Here is a 20778-nt window from a genome sequence, read left to right as displayed (position 1 = left end):
AAAAACATCCACGTGATTGGTTAATTTATAGTACATTCAAACAAACATTACATTGCTTTTCTTGTTTATTATTTAATGATAAACTTACTGCGCCAATAAAAAACCGAAGCGTTTTAACTAAAAGAAGCGGGTTTTCTCCAAAAATAATACCCTGAAAAAAGTTATATAATAGGCTTCCATTACATGAAAATAGTGAAACACATCGTACTTGTTATTCTATGTGGAAAAATTTACAACAGTCTTTGCTAGGTTTTGGAGTAGATAGTCAATTACAAAAACAAATTCTTAGTGAAACAGAAAAATGGAAAGCTATCTTAAAAAGGCTTCTTGATGTGACTTTATTCCTAGCTTCTAGAGGATTGCCTTTTCAAGGCAGTAGCACTAAAATTGGTGACGTAAATAATGGTAACTTTCTTGGCGTATTAGAACTTCTTGGACGTTATGATGAAATAACAAGAGGGCATTTAGCATACGTTAAAGAATATCAAAATGAAGGTGAAAGTATGAAAGGAAGGACCCATTATTTATCTTGGATGAGTCAAAATGAATTTATTTCCCTTTGTGGTGATAAGGTTTTAAAACATATTCTCGAAGAACGAACTGAATCAATATATTATTCAATTATTGCTGATGCGACCCCCGATGTTTCACACCAAGAACAGAATGTTTTAATTTTAAGATATGTTTTTCGTAATAAGGAGACAAAACAATTTGAAATTCAAGAAAGATTTATTGAGTTTTTGAACTTTAATGAAAAAACAGGTGAAAGTATTGCTACTATGTTATTAGCAGCATTAGACCGTCATAAAATTCCATTACCAGATTGTCGAGCCCAAGCGTATGATAATGGTTCTAATATGAGTGGGAAAATTAAAGGAGTACAAGCTCGAATTTTAGAAAAAAATAACATTGCTTTTTATTCACCTTGCAGCGCTCATTCTCTTAATCTCGTTGGTGTTAATGCAGTAAAAATAAATTCAAGAATTAAAACTTTTTTTGGATTTGTACAAAGCTTATTTGTAAGTTTTAGTAGCAGTCTAGCAAAATGGAATATCTTAAGTGAAAAGGTTGGTGTATCATTAGAGTCTCAGTCTGAAACACGGTGGAGCTCCCGCGTTTCAGCCATACGCCCAATTGTAAACCATCTTCCTGGTATTTTAAAATCATTAAATAGAGTTTTAACTGAAATTAACATGCCAGACAAAATGTATAGTGAAATAATGGCTTTAAAAAAATATTTTTCATCATTTGAATGCATAGCCATGGCTAGTTTTTGGTTTAAAGTACTTTCTTCAATAAATGAACGGAATATTATTATTCAGTCTAGAGGTATATCTCTGGAAGTTGAAATTGATTTAATAAAAGATTTGATAAATTAATTGAACAATATTAGAGATGAATGGCCTACAATTTTAAATGAAGCTAGTTTAGTGGCAAACAATTTGAACATTATACCAAATTTTCCTGAAGAAGAAAGGAGAGCAAAAAAAAGGAAAGTATTTCATGATGAAGTTCAATCAGAGACTATTATTCAACCTAATAAAGCAATTGTAGCACAAGATTCTTTTAAGAGGGATGTTATATTTAATAGTATAGATGTTATTATAACCGACTTGACCCACCGCTTTGAAGTACATAAAAATCTTTGTAACCTGTTTTCCCCTATTTTATGCTATATGAAGTTATCTTGTGAAGAACTTGAAGTTAACTTAAAAAAAATGATTGAAATATATCCTAATGATTTATCGCCTAATATGTTAGATGAATTATTTCATTAAAAAAAAATTAATTTATCAGTTTTTCAAACAGAAATCGAAATATCGCCACTAAAACTATTAAACGAAATTTATGCAAAGAAATTAGAAACTATTTTTATAAATACTTCTGTTGCTTTAAGAATATTTTGTACACTACCAGTAACAGTCTCTGAAGCAGAAAGAGCTTTTAGTAAATTAGGAAATCAGCTTAAGACTTGGCAAAGGGCTTCAATCGGCCAAGATCGACTTAGTTCCCTTGCACTTTTATCAATTGAAAACAAACTTGCATCAAAAAATAACTTCGATGATGTTATACATGATTTTGCCAAAAAAAAGCAAGAAAAGAAAAATGTAATTAATATGAAATTTAAGTTTAAAATTAAATTATGATATTGTCTTAAAACAAAAATTTTTACTATACGAGTATGTATCTAATTATTTACAATGTACAAAGATATTTTTGAGTTTGCATAATTTACTTATTAATGTAATAATATAATAATACAAAAGTATGTAATCAATAATTTTATAAAAAATTTTATATTAAACTGCAGTAAATTAGTGTATATATGTTTAAACTTTATTTGATAGAGGTATAACAGCGAAACAAGCTGTGAAACCCAATATTTTAGGTACCTTTTGTACAAATTAAAATTAAATGTTAGAATTTATATTGAAATAACTATATATACTATTATACTAATATACATTATTAATTGAGGGCCCGGATTTATTTACAGTACCGTAGTTGAAAAATGCATGTGGGAGGCCTGATTATGATTACAAAATCTATATGCATAAAAGAAAGTCAGGTTATTTACAGAATTTATAATTCAAAAACGGCTGAACCAATTTCGATGATCTCTGATTTGTTAGATTCTTCTCCGTACAAGAATAAAAATAACTTTAATCTTGGCAAGAATACAGACAATTATCTAGATAAGTAAAAATTTTATCTTAGATAAGTAATTAGATAACTTAGCGTTATTTATCTAGATAAGATAAAAGATGACAAAAAATCTATCTAGATAAGTCCGAACACTGAAGATAATATTATATGTAGTATTCTATACTCTGTAATCCATATCCATAAGATAAGAAAAAATTGTTATTTGTGTGACACAAGTTTTAATTTGTAATAACGTATATTGCATATTTCCGAAACGAATAGTTTTAAATTAACTAAATTCAATATTTTTCCGCCATTACTCAATTTTTTTCGCATACCCCTAGAGGTACGCGTACCCCCGGTTGGAAACCGCTGTTCTACTTTTTGACTAGCCCGATTTCCATACGTACTTCACTTTATTCACTCCAAAACTACACACATCTTGATGAGACCAAATTTCATCTGATTTCTGAATAGTCACAATACTCACAATTTCAGTTAAGACTACATTTCACTAAAATTAACAAATAGCCACCTTACGACATCAAATAATCATAAAGTTGCCATTCTTGCTTGACGGTTACGGACGAATGTAGCTATTTTGAATCATAAAACTCCTGATCCGAATGTTGAATTTACAGCCACCACAAGGGACGTACAAGTCATAGAACTTGTTCCTTACCCACGTTATTTATGAGTTTATAAATACACATAATATTAGTATTTTAAAATTCGTTTTAGAAGGGGTGAAGAGGCGATTGAAGAGACTAAAACAAATCGTTATGGAAAAATATGTATTCTTTAGTAATTATTAAGTTCATTAAAATAAAAAAAATCAATACATTTAAATTGTATTTTATTTGCTAATTGTTTTAAGAATATTTTTATGTGTATTTTATGTATACTACGTAAAAAATACTTTTTGTCATCATCAAATAAAATGGTTTAGGAATAAAATATGAATCATATTTTAATTTAAATATTTTATTATTATCTCTATATTCGTAAATATAAACGAAATACCACTCACTCACTAATAATCGCTAAATATCAATAACGCAGATTGTATGAACTTGCAATTTGACATAATGTTTCTATTAGCACCCATTTTGAGTTAAAAAGAGGTAAATATGAAAAAAAATTATAATCGTATATTTTTTAGTTATAAAAAAAAAACCGTATAAAAAATCTTGAATCTGATTTTCAAGTTTTAAGTGAAAATATTGAATTTTATGAATTTTTCAACAAATATAGTACATTTTCGTGATTTTTATCATTTTGTAAAAATATTATATATGGTAGGAAAATGTACAGCCTGGACCATAGACTTTGAAAATGTATTTAAATGTTGAATAATTATAAATCGTACCATATAAATCCTGTATATAGCCACTAATTTTATTCTATATAAGTAAAAGTTATTCTTAATAAAAATTTTTGTTTTAACATCTAAGAGCAATATAATTTTTATGTATCCTTAACATTTATTAATAAACTATTAATGAAATCAAAATTGTATGCGAGAATTATAATGTATATTATATTATACTGCAATAGAAACATCAAAAAACTAGTATACATGAAACTGATATTTATATAACTGATATAAGCTTGTTGAATTCTATTCAGAATAGAAAAGATTATTTTGGATTTTTTCGTCCAAGTTCTGAATACTGATTCATTATCATTTGTTTGAGAATTTAGGAAAAACAAAATTATACACTTACTTCTTTGGTGTAAAAATTGAGTTTTCTTCATATTTCATTATTCTGAAGTATAAAATATATCTTTTTATACTCAAGAACTAAAAAATTATTTTCTTTTTTTTAACAATATTCTAAAATGTATAATAAATATTTATAAATACACCACGTGCATTATTATAACTGATAAGCAAATTTATTAAGAATGATTCAATATAATTTTGTTACAATTTTTCAGATATTACTTATTTTAAGTATTAAAATTAAAATATGTTGATAAAATAAAAATCTATTTTAATCAGTAGTTATACAACAAAATGATAAATCAGTCTTTAATTGTTTAATTTTAAACATTAATATTTAAATTTATCATTTATTGCTTATGTACTTTAAAATAAATAAAATTATAGACATTTATTATTAAGAAAATACCATTAGCATAAAATAAAAATTTAATTGTCACATTGTATGGTTTTAACATATTAATCAGAAGTAAATCCATAAACTTTTAGATTTCCAGTATCTCTTTTTCTATCAAATTGCTCTTTATCATCACATGCAAATGCCAATAAATACTGTTTTGGATGCCACGCCACTGTGAATGTTGCTGCTTCAATTGGGATATCAGTAATCTTAAAGAAAAAAAAATTTAAATAATAGTAATTTTTTTTTGAGTTTAAATTTTTAATTATTAAAATAAACAACTGAATACAAATGTATTGATTTCAATAGTAATAAATATCTAAAATAATTTCTTACTTTTTCTCCTGTTGTAACATCTGCAATGTCTACATACAAATCTTCACTGCCTGAAGCTAACATTTTACCATCATAAGAAAAACTTAAAGCTCGAACTGGCCAATCTAATCTTGATTTTTTTTTAAAAAAAAAGAAAACATTAGTTCCCAGAAATATAATTGTACAAGTTAAAAATATTGTTATATTATAATTTGTTTTACCAATAAAATGAACATGATATAAAAAAAAAGATTTACAAACTGTAAAGTGATTGCAAGTATTGACAACTTACAATTAAGTATAATCTATTGATAATATTATGTTATATCCTAATAAATTACCTGTTGTATGTTTGTACACAAGCTAAATTCTCAAGGTCCCATAAAGAGACAGAAGCATCTGCTGAACCTACAGCAAAATAATGACCACTTGGAGCAAATTCTATACAAATACATGTACCTGGATGAGCCTTAACTACATGTCGCTGAATCAAGTCTGGAAAACTGCATTAACATTCAAAAATTTAATATAAAAACAAATAATTAACACAAAATAGTTTTGTTAATATTTACCTCAATACATAAACACATCCTAAGCCATTTGTCAAAAAAAACAAATCATTTTCATTGTTCCATGACATTTCGTTCACTTCAAAGTTAAACTGTTGCTCACTAATTGGTTTTAGGATACGCATATCAATAAAAGTTATCAAGTCTTCCTTGTTACCAACAGCAATTGTATGACCATCAGGAGACCAAGTGATATTAATATTTTCTCCTTCAAACAAACAACAAATTTCAGTGGAATTGAAATATACTATGCAAGTTTTTAGTTTACCTTTGGTTAAAATAGTATTGGAACACTTTTGATGTCTCACATCCCATACTTTTACTGTTTTATCACCACTAGCTGTACTGAGTAAATCGGGATTAAACTTATGCCAGCATAACTGATCCACACTACCACTGTGGCCTTTATAAGTATATTCTTTGTTCTACACATAAATTAAAATAATTGTTACTTAATTATATATTTTATATTAAAAGGCATCAAAGCAAAATGTAAATTAAATAATCATGATTTAATAAACTATTATCAATATTAAACTTTTAACTTTATTCATTTTTATGAGACATAAAATATAAATACATACCGAAAATAAGTTATGACTTATTTTATAATTTTATAAATAAAAATAAACATGGTTAAAAAAAATTATACTTGTTTTATTTATGAATTTTTAATTTTAAATAAATATAATGATATATTTTGTTTTGTGAGCAATATATAATTTTGCTTTGACACCCATCAATATATTTTAAGTAAAAAATATAATTCACCTACCTAGATAACCGCATAACATTCTGGACTTAATATGTTAAAAAATAATAAACAATTATATAATGAACATTTTGCTATAGTAACATTGACAAACACAAAAAATGTAAAACAAACAATTACAGATTAAGTATTTAATATACACATTGTATAAGAAAAAAAACACTATACTTTGATAGTTTTCTTTTACATTTTACTAAAGTAAACTTGGATAAAATGATAATCAAAACTTAAGATGTTTAAGTTATAGAATACATAGTAACATAGAAAGTTAATAAATAAATATTAAGAATACATATGATTATAATATAATATTGGGCTTTTTTCAAACTTTAAAATCACCTTGTTTATCTTCAGGCAATAATTTTTAGTAAATTGTAAATCAGGTATAATTTATTATATGCTAAATTTGTCAACGTAAATCTGGATCTGAAAAAAACTATTTAAGCAATTGATGTGTTAGAAAGCTAAAGTAATTGGATAAATTATGGTATTCATTCTATATAGAAAAATTTTTCAAAAATGAAAATTTACTCTATTAATAATTAAAAAAAATGTATTTACTTATATATATTTATTGAACTATTAATAAATAAATGTATTTAATAGACACATTTTGCTTTGATAACCTTTGTATGATTAAATTAAATAAGATCATTTTTGGTAGGTAAAACTAAGTTTAATGAATCATTAAAATTCAATATAAGTTCAACAACTTTTGATCAACAAAATACAACTTTTATTACTAAAATACACTACAAATTAAATAGGTATATATATTTATTTTTTTGTTATAATGAATAACAATAAAAAAAACATTCTATTTAACATACAATTTGTCTATCGGTCTATTAAAAGAACAACAAACCAAAGCCCCATTGACTTTTATTTGATACAATAGAATCATTATTGGAATAACACACAGGTAAACAATAATTAATTTCTAAGCGCATTAAATTGTTGATATTCAATGCAAAGCCAGCTCCACATGATAATCGAATGTTGTTGATCAATCCTCGAAGGTCTTTGGTCAAATTTCCATCACGATTCCCAACATTACCAGAATTCATAAATAAATGTATCCTTATTAAATGTGACAATTTATTTTTTTCTGATAAAAATGGAAGTGGTGTATGAATATGAAAATTGAACCTCCAGTACATTGATGAACCAGTTATGCTACCATCTTCTTTCTTACCTACACCACATTCTTCAAATCCTCTGAATGTAAGTGGTCCACCAAGATAGAAATTATCTAAAATACTGGATTTTCCAAATGTATCTAATACTCCAAATGAAAATGATCCAGTAAAAGCTGAAGCCAAGATTGTGGTAAGTGTATATTGAAGGAACAGTTCATTTTTTAGGAATTCATGGCTACCACCAATTCCAGCGATTTCCGAAATCCATTGAACAAGAGATCCATAACTGGGAAAAACGGAATTATCACGAGTATCATAAGAAGCTGTAACTTTAACAGATGACTTCATTGTAAGGCCCAACTGTTCCCGTATACCAAATGGAGTATTTTGAGCATAGTTCAGTTCTCTAGCCACTCCTTCCCATCCAAAATTTACTTTAAAATATTCATGGCTTAGGTTAAACCCAGTATTTACACCATACTCATCAAATGAATATCCAAATTTATTTCTATTATAATGGTTCTTGAAAACTGTTGCATAAAAATATGGATTAAAAAGAGCAAGTAATGGTTTCGTAAAACAAATACTACCAGTAGAAAATTTTTTGTCAGTTGAATATATATCAGATACTACATTTAATTTTTCTCCGCGGCAAAATAAGTTCAAAAAAGATATTCCAGTTGATAATTTAGGATCAGGATTATTATCAAAATGAGCATCTGATAAAAGTTTGACATGTCCTTTAACCCTGTTTGATTCTTGAACTTTAATGGTAACATAATATCTGTCCTGTCCATCAACATTATCAACATCTAGATTTGCTGACACATCGTTGAAACAATCTAACTGCATAAGATTTCTTTTAGCTATTATGGTCTTAGAAATTACATCACCAATAGACTCGGAGTCAAAAAGACATTCTGTAGCTTTTTTAACAATATCGTCTTTTGTTCTTTTCAATCCTATAATATCTACACGATCAACCCTAATAGGTTTCGTTTTTATTAAGCTAGTGGTATCCAAAACCATGATTATTTCAATCAAAACTCACAGATAAATTAAGAAGGAAAAAATATAGTTGTAAATATGATCTAATTTCTCACCAGACGTTCTTTATCCAAAGTAAATGTGGCCACTGACTTATCGAACGAACACGATGCTAGACGTTTACCGTCACAACTCCAACCAACGGAATGCACTTTCGACGAATGCGCTTGGAATTCTTTGACAGATTTGTGCGATTTGAAATAATCTTTCAATTCGTTTGCATCGACGTTAAAATTTTTCCAATAACTCATTATAAACGCTATTCATCAATTAATAAATATTTCTGATTTACACAATTAAAATTAACCGAAACTCAAGGGATCACAAAAATATACCGAAGAAATACATTTTTTTTAATAGTTAAACTAAAAGCGCAAAAAGTTAATCAAGATATACCTATGTAGAATTCACTATAATTCAGATTTCCGAATCAAATAGGTGTATGAAATAAATTTAAACCATAACCTCAAAAATAATTGCTTACTATTTAGAACGTGATAAGGTAAATAACCAATAATAATAATTGTAGTTATAAAAAAACTAAAAAGATTTTTATTTAACTTTTAAGAGAATTAATTACTCCGAATTCGACCAGGACGTTTAGATGTCCAACGAAATTAGTTTATTATAATTTGTATGACGGTTCCCATTATATTATAAGAGGCGCTGTGTTACCGTAAAACATTGATAACAACTTGGCTGTGGCGGCGACCGCAATTGTCATTCAAAACAATAAAATTTTATATTTTTGAACACTGAGCATATTACAGAGGTACTCCATGCTATTGGAATTTCCTCTTGATCCCCGAGTTTATTAATTAGCTTATGCAGCTGCTTTATCAATTGCTCTCCTCCATTCTTAAGAAATTCTGGTATTATATAACCTGCTCCAGGTGCTTTCCCATTCTTTAGCATGTCCAGTCCGGTCACCACTTCTTCCATTGATGGTTGTTCAATATTTTGTTCAACAGTGTCATATTCTTCTGCTACTATATATCTTCTAGGTTGATTCAAGAATGTCTGAAACATGTTTTTGAATGCCTTTGCTATTTTGTCATTTTCTGTTAATAGAGTCCCATCCTCCATTCTTATCATTGTATGTCTGGGTTTAAAACCTTCTCACCTCGTTCGCCTTTTCGAAGAATATCCTTGTGTTATTTTTTTCTGTTATCCTCTATTTCCTTCACTTTTTCTTGTTTCCATAATCTTTTATTCATGCTAATTATTCTTTTTGCCTCGCTTTGTCTTATGGCTAACCTTCTTTTGTTCTCCTCTGTTTGGTCTTGTACCATTCTTAAAAGTGTTTTATCTCTATCTGCAATAGCTTCCTTACATTGTTCATTAAACCATGATTTTCTTTTTATCCTTGGTTCATGGCCCAAAACTTCTTCTGCCGACCTTTTGATTGTTTTTTCCATTTTTTCCCAGCTGTAATTTATATCCATATCATGGTCTAGGCCATCTAGGTATTCCTTAATTTTTTTCTTTGTAAACTTTGGCATGGTTTCTTTTCAATATTTCTTTGTTAATTGTCTTTGTACACTTCATTCTTTAAATTCAGAATTGCATTTTTAACAAATATAATGTAATCAAAGAAATATAAATATGTTTATATCTTAATAATGCTTCAAGCTACATAGTCATAAGCGTCCGTACGGAGGTGCCGGTTACCCCCCAAAATGTTGTAAATGGAGCCCTACAATTTAAGTCAAATAGTAAGGGCCCGTATTTTAACTGATGTTGATTAAATAAAATGTAATTTATTCTAAAATATTTGGTAAAAAATAAATTATGTTTCGTAGGTAATAGAAAAAGTAAAACTAAATTTTCACGAAAAAACTTTTTGTGTTAATGTAACAGCTACAATTGACTATAAAAGTACAAATCATAAATAATTAAAGCAACGTGAGGAAAATATCCGAGATTCAAGGAAAACAAATTCATTGAGACTAATGTACCACAATATTAAATAAAAAATTAAAATTATGATTATTTAATTATTTATACACTATAATTTATAAAATATACTTAATTAACCTTTTTCATAGGGCCCAAAAGAATGAAATGGCCCCCCTTGATTTTGATTTTTAAATATTATGGTATTTAGCAGGGATGGATCCAGAGTCGGGGAACTGTGAGTCAAGCCATTTCAAGAGGCTATTTATTAGGGATGAAACTGAATAAGAAATTAATACCTTGTAAAAAAAATAAAAACAATATGCTCATAAAAGTGTATAAGTATATTTATATTACATTTTAGAATTAGTTATACTACCGATAATGACTTATTTACAATTAATAAATATAATCTAATTTTATCAGCGCAACAAAAGTACGGAATAAAATATGATTTACTTAACTTTCTACTAAAACGATATTATTTAAAATATAAATTATGAGTTGAAAAATTTTAAATTTTGAATATACATGGCATTCATTTTTCAAGTAACTCCGATGGGCCAACTGTCCAAGAGTCCAAATCAAGATCTAAAAAGAGAAAAAAATTTCTGGTATTTAATTGTCCCAAATCGGCTAAATCCTGATTGTATATTCCTTATGGGCGATTGTTAACTTCGCTAGAATATCGGTTAACATAAAAATATAATAAAAGGTCTAATGTAAACTCCGTCAATTTTTTTTCTTACATGTAATGGGTATATTTAACTCCTTTAATTTTTTTTTTTTTTTGTTTACATGCTTAGTGCTCACATTGCCACGTGCTTTCTCACATTAAATACGTTGACATCTACTGCGATGATGTATGTCAAAATTGATAAAATTATTGTCATGGTTCAATTCATTTCAAGGTAGGATATATATCCACATCGATCCATTTATTAATAATTTTATCTTCATATTATCTGAAATTAATATTTCCAATTATGATATCGGCAGTAGGTAAGGTATACGTAAAATATACTTTGACGAACATAATCATTCATAGTCTGCGTGTCTCCGTGTATATTTTAAATTGAACAAAATATGTCACAACAAAGTATAAATATAAAATTAATTACTGGTCAACTAGGTAATTTATTGATTTTATTTAACAACTACAAATATAACCAAAATATAAAATATGCGTCTGGTGAAATAAAATTGAGGTATGATATTATATAATATTCTCTTATTATTACTTATTACCAGGGCTCATAACTTCTAGCATTTGTATAATTTTTTTGAAAGGTCCTAGAGGTACCTATGTAAGCAATAAATTTGTTTCAGATAACTAAGAAGCTACATACGAAATTTTATGTTGCATATTTTTGCATATTTTGGAGTATAAGTGATATATTGCTTTTTTTTGCATATTTTTGGGTTTTTGCATGATTTTTATCATTGATTTTTTTTAAAAAATTTTTAGTGGACTAAAACATTTTTCCTTAAAAATAACTAGTCATTATAATCATATTGACCATATTAGTAATTAATTAGTGTTAAGTAATTTTTCTTATAACTTATATAATAATATCAGAAGAAACTATATATACCTACCTATACGAGTTTAGGCGACGCGCGACGTAGCTAGAGTGTACGCCCGAAACTTCGTAATCCCATCGATAAGGAAACCATTATAATTGTATATAATTGTAGCTTGTACTGTAGTATTTTATTTTCATAGTTTCTAGGTATTCGGGTGTTCCGATATCGTTATCTAGATATTCCGATATCATCATTCTCAGGTTATTTAAAGATTATTTTTCATTAACATTTTGCAGTAGTTTCCGATTTTTCGTAATGTATGCATGCTAGCTCGTTTCGTGAATTCAGTATCTACATTTTTTTTTTCTAATAGAAGCTAAAATAATAAAATAATCATTTTTGTATACAAATGTTTTTTCTTTTGCATATTTTAGTATTTGTAGTGCATATTTAAGCGCTTATATGAATACTTTTTAGAGCTATAAGTTATAAGCCCTGCTTATTACGTATTACTTTTAATAATATATCATATTAATTTTATACTACTACTCGATTTTCTTCACTGGCGGAGTTTACATGTATTCAATTTTACCTGATTTTTTTTTTTTAGTGGCTGAATTTACATCAAGGGTGCCCCATATGGGGAGGGGGGCAAAGGAGGAAAATTGCCCCCCCCCCCGGTAAATGTCAAAAATCTTAGATAATTGTTTACTATGATCAAAAAATATTTATTTTAATAGAATTTAAAAATTTAATATATGAAAATCTATAATTTGTTTATGAAAAATCTTTAGTTTGGAAAATCATGTTATCAGCTATAAATAACAATACGCTTTTTCGTTTCTAATCTATGGATAATTATCAATTCTTCAAATATTGTGTATTTCCAGAAATACGTTATGTATATGTGTGTGTGTACACAACTATAGTATTTATATAATATTTGTAAATTAATGTTTTAATAAATATAACTAATTTTTTAAGTGTCCAATTTATATTAATTAAATAAAAATTTCAATAAATTTTATGGTAAATTGGTTAAATAATAATTATTTTATAGTTTTCCAGTTTGATATATAAAATGTAAAATTGTTAACCCCTAACCATTGATTATAGAAAAGATTATATTCTATAATCAATGCCCTAACCTATATCATAAATATATCTGTTTATGAATAGATTGATAAATTAAAATGTCCCCCCTTTTGAGAATTTTCCTATGGGCGCCCTTGGTTTACATGAACCCAATTTTATCTGTTTTATTTTTCTGGCGGAGTTTACAGTAAATAAAAAGGTACTTGTGGCGGAGTTAACATGCGCCTATTCCATATAATTAACGATCGTATAACAAAAATTAAATTCTGAGATTCTGTTTTATAAATATTCGCCACTTGACATTTTGAGATAGGACAAAAGTACGTATATTAATAGATTGAAAACTATGAATTCCAAATACGGATATCGAACGCACATTTGACAAACACAACTACAGAAAGGGGCCAAAAAATGTTGGCTCCCTTATAGAAATATGTCTGGTTACGTGTCTGACAATGACAATTATCATTGATTATCAAATTAAGTAATTACTATTCTTTAATCAATGTCTAAAAAAAAAAAAATTCAGGATTAAAATACTCCCTCGTCTTCATAAATAATATGTATGGAAGTGGAAATCAGATAATATATTTTACTAAATTTTCAATGCACTTTTGTAGGGTGTAATCGAAACCTATGTTTTTGTTGGGATATAATAAGAATTATTCTGTCCTATAAAATATGTAACATATGCATTATAGGCAGACATTTGGTTGAATTTTTGGGGGAGCTATAATAATTCAATGTAAAATAATTCGCAAGGGCTTCGTCCTCACACTCTCTTCCCATGCACAAGTAAAATATTTAAATTGTATTAAAAAAACACTTAATAAAGTATATTTATAAATAATTAATATTTTTCGATATATCTTTTTCAATATATAGTATTAAAAGATCGCTGAAGCTATCTTAAACAAACGATGTCCTTAGTCAAATTTTTATTTTTTTCATTGCACTGAAACTTCTTCCGCAAGTAGCCGAACTAATTGGTATTTTTAATGCTATTCTAAATAGTTTTTTATTATTTCTTATTTTACGATTTTCAAAAAAAACGAGCAGATAATTATAAAAACAACGAATAACATTTCTAATTAAGTTTCGATTTTGGGAGGAGCTTTTCAGGAATTTAAGCAATAAAACAAATAATTAATAATTAAAATAAATATAGAAGGGATTTTAATTTAACATCAAATAATTTAAAATTTTGAAGCAAGATATTTTTAATATGTAATCAATGTAATTTTTGATTTAAAAAGTTTCAACATGAATCTTGTAAATTTATTACTTGAAATTATTATACAATTTAAAAATTGATGTTGATTGCTTTGCTTAAAATCTAAAAAAAATCGGGAAAAGTTTATTTATTATGTATTATAAAAGTATCTACTTCTTCTTCTTCTTGCTTCTTTTGGCCATTCTACTCTCTAAGAGTTTAAGCCGTTACTACAATATCCCGCCACTTTTCTCTGTCTTGAGCAACTTCATGCCAATCTTCCATGCCCATTGTCTTTAGGTATTCCGTCACTCCATAAATCCATCTCTTCCTTGGAGTCCCCTTGGTCGTTTTCTTCTCTTCTTAGCATATGTGGCCATTGGATTCTTTGACCTTTAATGAGTTAGTTACTGGAACTAAATTCGTCATTTGCTGCAGTTCTCAATTGAATCTTCTTCACCACAACCCACATTTGAATCAGTACTGCATATTTTTCGCCAAATCTTGCTCTCGAAAATTCTTAGCCTCCTTGTGTTGTAGTCCAGGCTTCACATCCGTAAGTCAATGTGGATCTTATAATTAACACATACAATTTCGTTTTGGAGTTAAGAAATTTCAATAATGCGTAGGTTTTTTCTGCTTTGTTTATACAAATATTTATTTATTTTCACCAATCGTTTCTTTTGCTCAAGGTTGCTCCTAGATACTTGATTTTCTCTACTTTTTAAAAGGCTAAACCTTTTTAGATAATTTAAAAGGAACTACTTATAACTAATAATTATAAATACTATTAATTTTAAAACTTAAAAAAAATATAATTGTAATAATAATATTGTATTTGTATAATTTATAAAAAAAAATGTTCTTTTAAAAATATAATATTTAACTAAATTTAACCAAATATTTTGGGAGTAAAATATTACTGTACTATACTACAACATAACATTTAGAAAAAAGGTGGATAAGAAAATAAAGTATAAATATTTATTAGACATATTTTAAATTAAGAAATAATTAATTTTTATAATACTCATAAAAAAACAAATAAGATTTTACTAAAAAATATACAAATGTATTTTTAAAAATAGCACACTTTTCTTATCAGTCTGATGTGTCAAAAAATATAAGTACAATACAAATAAAACAGTAAATAGTGTATAAAAATGTAATAATTAATATCTTAAAGTAATATTATGAAAATAAAAATATTATTTTTTTCACAGTTATCACTAACATGTACCCATTTGGTAAAACATAAAATATATTAAAATAACATAAGTATAATAATTTTATAATTATTAATATGAATAATTAAATAAAAAAATTAATAATCTAAAATAAACAGCTTACATTTTTTATAAATACAACACAATTAATATTTAATAAATATTAAAAAAATATATCAAATATTGTTTTGAGTTCAGTTATAAGTTGTTATTTCATAATATTATTTAATTATTTCATAGCCATTAGAATTTGCCGAACCTTTTACATCAGCTAGTAATAACGGTCTACGTTCTATAATTTCTTGTACTCGATTTTGTGATCCAAAACAACTACGACAGATTTCTTCTGTATGTTCAAGCAAATTATATAGAAAACTATTGAAAAATGCTTGCATGGGATTTAAAATAGCCTAAAAAAAAAATCATTTAATAAAGTAGATGTATACTTAATAAACAGAATATATTTAGAAGTAAATAATACTATAAGAATTCATATTTTGTAATATTTAAAAGTTACATACCATTAGATACCAAAGTGTTAGCATTACCCCACTAGGTAAATCGTCCCAAGATGTCCAAACTATCACAGCATTAATTATATTAGGAGTCCAACACAAATAAAATCCTAAATTAATTAATGCGAACCTCTGTTTAAATAAATCTAACATTTTTCTTTCATTTGTGGAATATTGTGCCATGTATGAAGTTATAATATGGTAAATAAAACCAGTAGATATAGAATATAACACAGGGTTCACAACCATAACAATAATTACTGGCAAAAATGTAAGAAAGTAATTTGGAAAAAATTTCATTACAACATTTTCTTTCAAGCTCAAATTGTGACAGCTGAAATAAATAAAATTCCAGTTATACTCATAAACAAAGAACTCATTAGATTAATATTTATTTTTATACTTGGCATTTGGTGTGTAGAGAGTTGATAGTCCAATAAATGTAAAAATTGCAGGAAATATCCAAGCTACGAAATGATATAATTTTCTATATGAATGTTTATCTTGATACGCTCTCCACATATCCACAGCATATAATAAAGTCCACAACCAAGTGACCATATAAAAATATTGAATCCAAACCTGTTTGTACATGAAAAATAATTTAATATTAACGTAAACCTAAAAGTTAGAAGATTAGTAGAACCAACATAAATTTAAACTTACAGCTAAAAATATACATGTAGCTGTATATGGTTGTCCATCGTACCACTGAAAATGATGCATCAATTTTAAGCAAGACCTCAAAAAAATGCCTGTAATTAAAATAATAATATTAAGGTATTTTTAGCTTAATATTCAATGTTATAAGATTATTTGTCTGGAAATGTATAATTCTAACCCTACTTATACTTTATGTATTTAAATAATTAATATATAACTTGAATATTATGTTTTATTAACAAATTATAAAATAAATTATGTCTAAGAATTTATGTAAATATATAAGTATGCCTAAAGATGCACAGAAATCTGCTAAGGCTAACCACATAATAATTGTTTTTCCTCTCCACATGATATTTGAATAAAATCTGTTAGGAACTTTAAGCTCAATTTTAGGCAATATCTGAAAGTAAAAATATATTAAAAAAGTATAGAGTTTTATAATCTTATTTAATTTAGAAAATATCTGCAATAAGCAATATTGAATTGAGAGCAAAAAATCAAAATCAATCATTACCTGATAAGTAGCCCCAGATATTCCAATCAGCGAAGACAGTAAACACACCATATTAAAACGGTCGGTATTGAATTCGTTCATTAGTTTATAAGCAGGATGATAATCGAGAGCTCTCCGGCAACAAAATGTTTGTATAGATGGATCGGCCATGATCGAAGCAGCTAAGTTCTACAAATGTCCAAAAAAATATCTTTCTCCTCTTGTATTCTCTACATTTAAAATCAAAACTGATCATTAAATAATTTTTCCAATGGAAATAAATATAAAAAAAAAAAAATTGTTACATAAGTATTTTTTATCAAACATTTTCTTAAATCAGTAGATAATCACATAAACACATCTCACAGTTTTAAATTCAATTAGTTTTCTAATTAGAATAACAATAGCTATGTTAAAAACTATGATAAAACGCTAAAAAAAAATAAAAATCAATACAAGTACCATAAATCCTTTTCACGTAGTACGTTATGGAATAATTGTATAAAATTCAAATATTGCAATACATTACGAGCACCGCATTAATTATTATTCTAACGTTGAACCTTACGGCTCCCACACAACCAGTTTGGCGGCGGGCGGAGGCTCATCGATTATCATGTTATACCCGGCATCTAACCCCTTTCCCGCTCACTCGGTTGTAGTATCGTAAACGTTCAACAATTGAACCCCGTAGATTAAATTTAATCTATCCATTAATACCTCATTTACGTCAAGTACATAAGTTTTCCGAAGACCATAAACAAGCTACACGGAACTTAATCAAACGTCGACTGGTGTTGACATTTGAGTTTACACTAGTACTTATTGCGTTGGTGAGGCCAATAAGGCGTGACAGAGAATGCCGGTGATGTCAGGAATCTCTGAACCACGAGTATATCAGTGTATTACGTAATAATAAATAACATCATGTTTCGTCTTGCGGCGTCTATTGATATCACGGAACAATGATGTTACAGGCAGGTAACTACCGAGAGAGATTTTGGCACTTGTCCGAAAAATGATACGGACCTAATAAATGATAAGGTCCGAAATTTGAAAAAGCAGTACCAACTGACGAAATCGAAAATTACCAAATCAAATTATATAATTTATATTGATAAAAGTTTTTTTTTGTTTGTATATTTTCAAAAAAATTAACCAAATTTTAAACAACTATAGTAACATATAATTATGTATAACATTAAATCATGGATATGTTTTCGGGTTAAAACTTTAACTTGTATTATTTTAGTAACCAATGTAATTAAAGAAGGATAATGCTTTTCTGTTCTCGCAATTCTTCTTAATATCCATCTAAAAAACATATCCATGTTATAAATCTATGTAATATACAGGGCAGTATTTAGGGGGGAGCTACAGGGTGCTGTTGCCCTGGGCGGCTGAATATGAGAAGGTGGCTAATTTTTTATATTTTCAATATTAAATGATCTAATATTTTTGAAGTGAAAATTCTTTACAAATAAAGTGTATTTCAAAAAAAATATATATATCGCCAATCACGGCGTCACGACACACACACACACACATACTCGGTCGAGTACTATCGATAGATCCAAAGATTTACAAAACAATCTATCCTTATGTTGAAATTGCACTTAGAATGCTTTTGTATACATCAGCAACGAATTGTTCTTCAGAAAAATCTTTTTCAACTCGCAACAATTTGTATTTCGTATAATAAAACTTTTTTTATCGTTGCCCTACGGTGACAAATTCCTAAGTACGGCCATGGTAATGTATCATGTACTTTTATAAATATCTAGCTTAATATTTAATTGTATGTAAAACTTTGATGCAAATATTAATGCTAATAACGTGGGATAACAAGTAATTCTTCCCTCCTCTTTTACTGGCTCCCCAAGTTACATGCATGAAAAAAATCAGGATGCCATGACTTATGTTCGTAAATTTGGCCGTCCAGATTAATTTATTACTTTCACATGCAACCCGGAATGGCCGGAAATAAAAAACTAATTATTTCAAGATCAAAAGTCGTTTGATAGACACGATATAATTTCTAGAGTTTTTCATCTCAAACTAAAAAATTTATGTATTTATTAAAAAATAAATATATTTTCGGTGATGTAAATTGTTATGTTTACAGTGTTGAATGGCAAAAACGAGGTTTGCCACACTGCCACATTCTTTTGTGGTTACAAACGAAAATTTAACCAGATGAAATTGATAAAATTATTTTTGCCGAGATACCAAACAAAGACAAAGATCCTATACTTTATGAAAAAGTATGCAAGAATATGATTCATGGCCCATGCGGCGAGTTAAATATTAGATCGCCATGTATGAATAATGGAAAATATAGTAAGAAATACCCTCACAAATTGGTCAAGGATACTCAAACTGGAGAAGATGGTTATCCGACTCACCGACGGAGATCTCCAGATGATGGAGGTTATACTGCAATATTAAAAGTTCGTGGTTGACAACCGTTGGGTTTTACCGTATTGTCCAGTGCTATCTAGGTGCTTTAATGCGCATATTAACGTAGAATACTGTCATTCGATTAAAGCGATAAAATACATATGTAAATATATTAATAAAGGATCAGATAAAGCTACTTTTTCTGTTAATCGTGAAAACGATGAGATTACAAATTATTTGAAAAGTCGATACATATGTACTTCTAAAGCGTTTTGGAGAATTTTCAATTTTGAAATCCATGATAGAGATCCGACAGTTCAGCACTTGGCTGTTCATCTAGAAAATGGACAGCGTGTTTTTTTTAATGCTAATAATCTTCATCAAGTTATTGAAAATCCAAGAAAAACGACACTAATTGCATTTTTTGAATTGTTTTCACATGATGATTTTGCGACCACACTGTTCTATCATGAAGTTCCTTCTTATTATACCTGGGATGATAGCAAAGGCTGGTTAAAGAGAAGACGGGGAAAAGATGTTCCAAGTTGGCCAGGAATAAAAATGAACACTACCATTGGTAAAATTTACACGATTCACCCAAATCAAAGTGAGTGCTTCCATTTAAGATTGTTACTAAATTATGTACAAGGTCCTACTTCATTTGAAAGCTTGAAGGCCTTTGATGGAGTCATTCACACGACTTTTAAAGCTACCTGTTTTGCTCTTAGGCTTTTAGAAAATGACGAGCAATGGAGAAATGCTCTAGCGGAGGCAACTCTTTCAGAAAGTCCTTCAAAATTAAGAGAATTATTCGTAATAATCGTAGTTTTCTGCCAACCGTCTGAACCTCAATCTTTGTGGGAACAGTTCAGAAATGACTTTGTGAAGATATTCTTCATACAGAGCGCACTCGATTAAATGACTTGCAATTTACTTTATCTGATAAAATATTTAATAGAGGTTTGATTGAAATAGAAAATAAAGTTGTTTGTCTGTCAGAAAAATATTTAACTGAATTTGGAATGAACTCACCTGTTCGAAATTAAAATGTATCTGATCTTTTTGAATTCTCAATATTGCGTTCTTATGATAATAACTGATTACAAGAATTTGTAGAAATCAATTTACCAAAA

At 27.7% G+C, this 20778-nt stretch overlaps 4 protein-coding genes across 7 annotated transcripts; 1 reads left to right on the top strand and 3 right to left on the bottom strand.

The window, feature by feature from the left end:
• The first annotated feature begins 218 nt into the window (after positions 1-218).
• Positions 219-4323, top strand: LOC112683241 (zinc finger MYM-type protein 1-like). The gene is made up of 4 exons (XM_025554159.1): positions 219-1207; positions 1394-1577; positions 1857-2108; positions 4276-4323. The coding sequence occupies exons 1-4, from the start codon at positions 219-221 to the stop codon at positions 4321-4323; spliced, it is 1473 nt and encodes a 490-aa protein (XP_025409944.1).
• Positions 4324-4783: 460 nt separating this feature from the next.
• LOC112683263 (THO complex subunit 3) lies at positions 4784-9059 on the bottom strand. Its single transcript, XM_025554193.1, has 6 exons — positions 8671-9059; positions 5925-6081; positions 5660-5864; positions 5429-5590; positions 5109-5217; positions 4784-4981 (listed from the first exon to the last, which is right to left on the bottom strand). Exons 1-6 carry the CDS (start codon positions 8863-8865, stop codon positions 4832-4834), a joined length of 978 nt encoding a protein of 325 aa, XP_025409978.1. The 5' UTR covers positions 8866-9059; the 3' UTR covers positions 4784-4831.
• On the bottom strand, positions 7259-8753 carry LOC112683262 (sorting and assembly machinery component 50 homolog B-like). The gene has a single exon (XM_025554192.1). It carries the CDS (start codon positions 8594-8596, stop codon positions 7277-7279), a length of 1320 nt encoding a protein of 439 aa, XP_025409977.1. The 5' UTR covers positions 8597-8753; the 3' UTR covers positions 7259-7276.
• A 6683-nt stretch (positions 9060-15742) lies between the features above and the next one.
• LOC112683220 (G-protein coupled receptor 143-like) lies at positions 15743-18275 on the bottom strand. 4 transcript variants are annotated; one of them, XM_025554134.1, is made up of 7 exons: positions 17708-18275; positions 17267-17475; positions 17041-17152; positions 16753-16841; positions 16490-16668; positions 16093-16420; positions 15793-15981 (listed from the first exon to the last, which is right to left on the bottom strand). In XM_025554134.1, the coding sequence occupies exons 2-7, from the start codon at positions 17414-17416 to the stop codon at positions 15793-15795; spliced, it is 1047 nt and encodes a 348-aa protein (XP_025409919.1). In that variant the 5' UTR covers positions 17417-17475; positions 17708-18275. The 4 variants fall into 4 exon arrangements, with proteins under 4 accessions (XP_025409921.1, XP_025409919.1, XP_025409918.1 ...); XM_025554133.1 differs by having other exon boundaries at positions 17966-18275; XM_025554135.1 differs by lacking the exon at positions 17708-18275 and adding an exon at positions 17551-17689.
• Between the last annotated feature and the right edge of the window lie 2503 nt (positions 18276-20778).

This window comes from Sipha flava, unplaced genomic scaffold, assembly GCF_003268045.1.
Source record: "Sipha flava isolate LNK unplaced genomic scaffold, YSA_version1 222_pilon_pilon, whole genome shotgun sequence".
NCBI classification, from domain to species: domain Eukaryota; kingdom Metazoa; phylum Arthropoda; class Insecta; order Hemiptera; family Aphididae; genus Sipha; species Sipha flava.
This window is presented reverse-complemented; position numbering and strand designations above follow the sequence as displayed.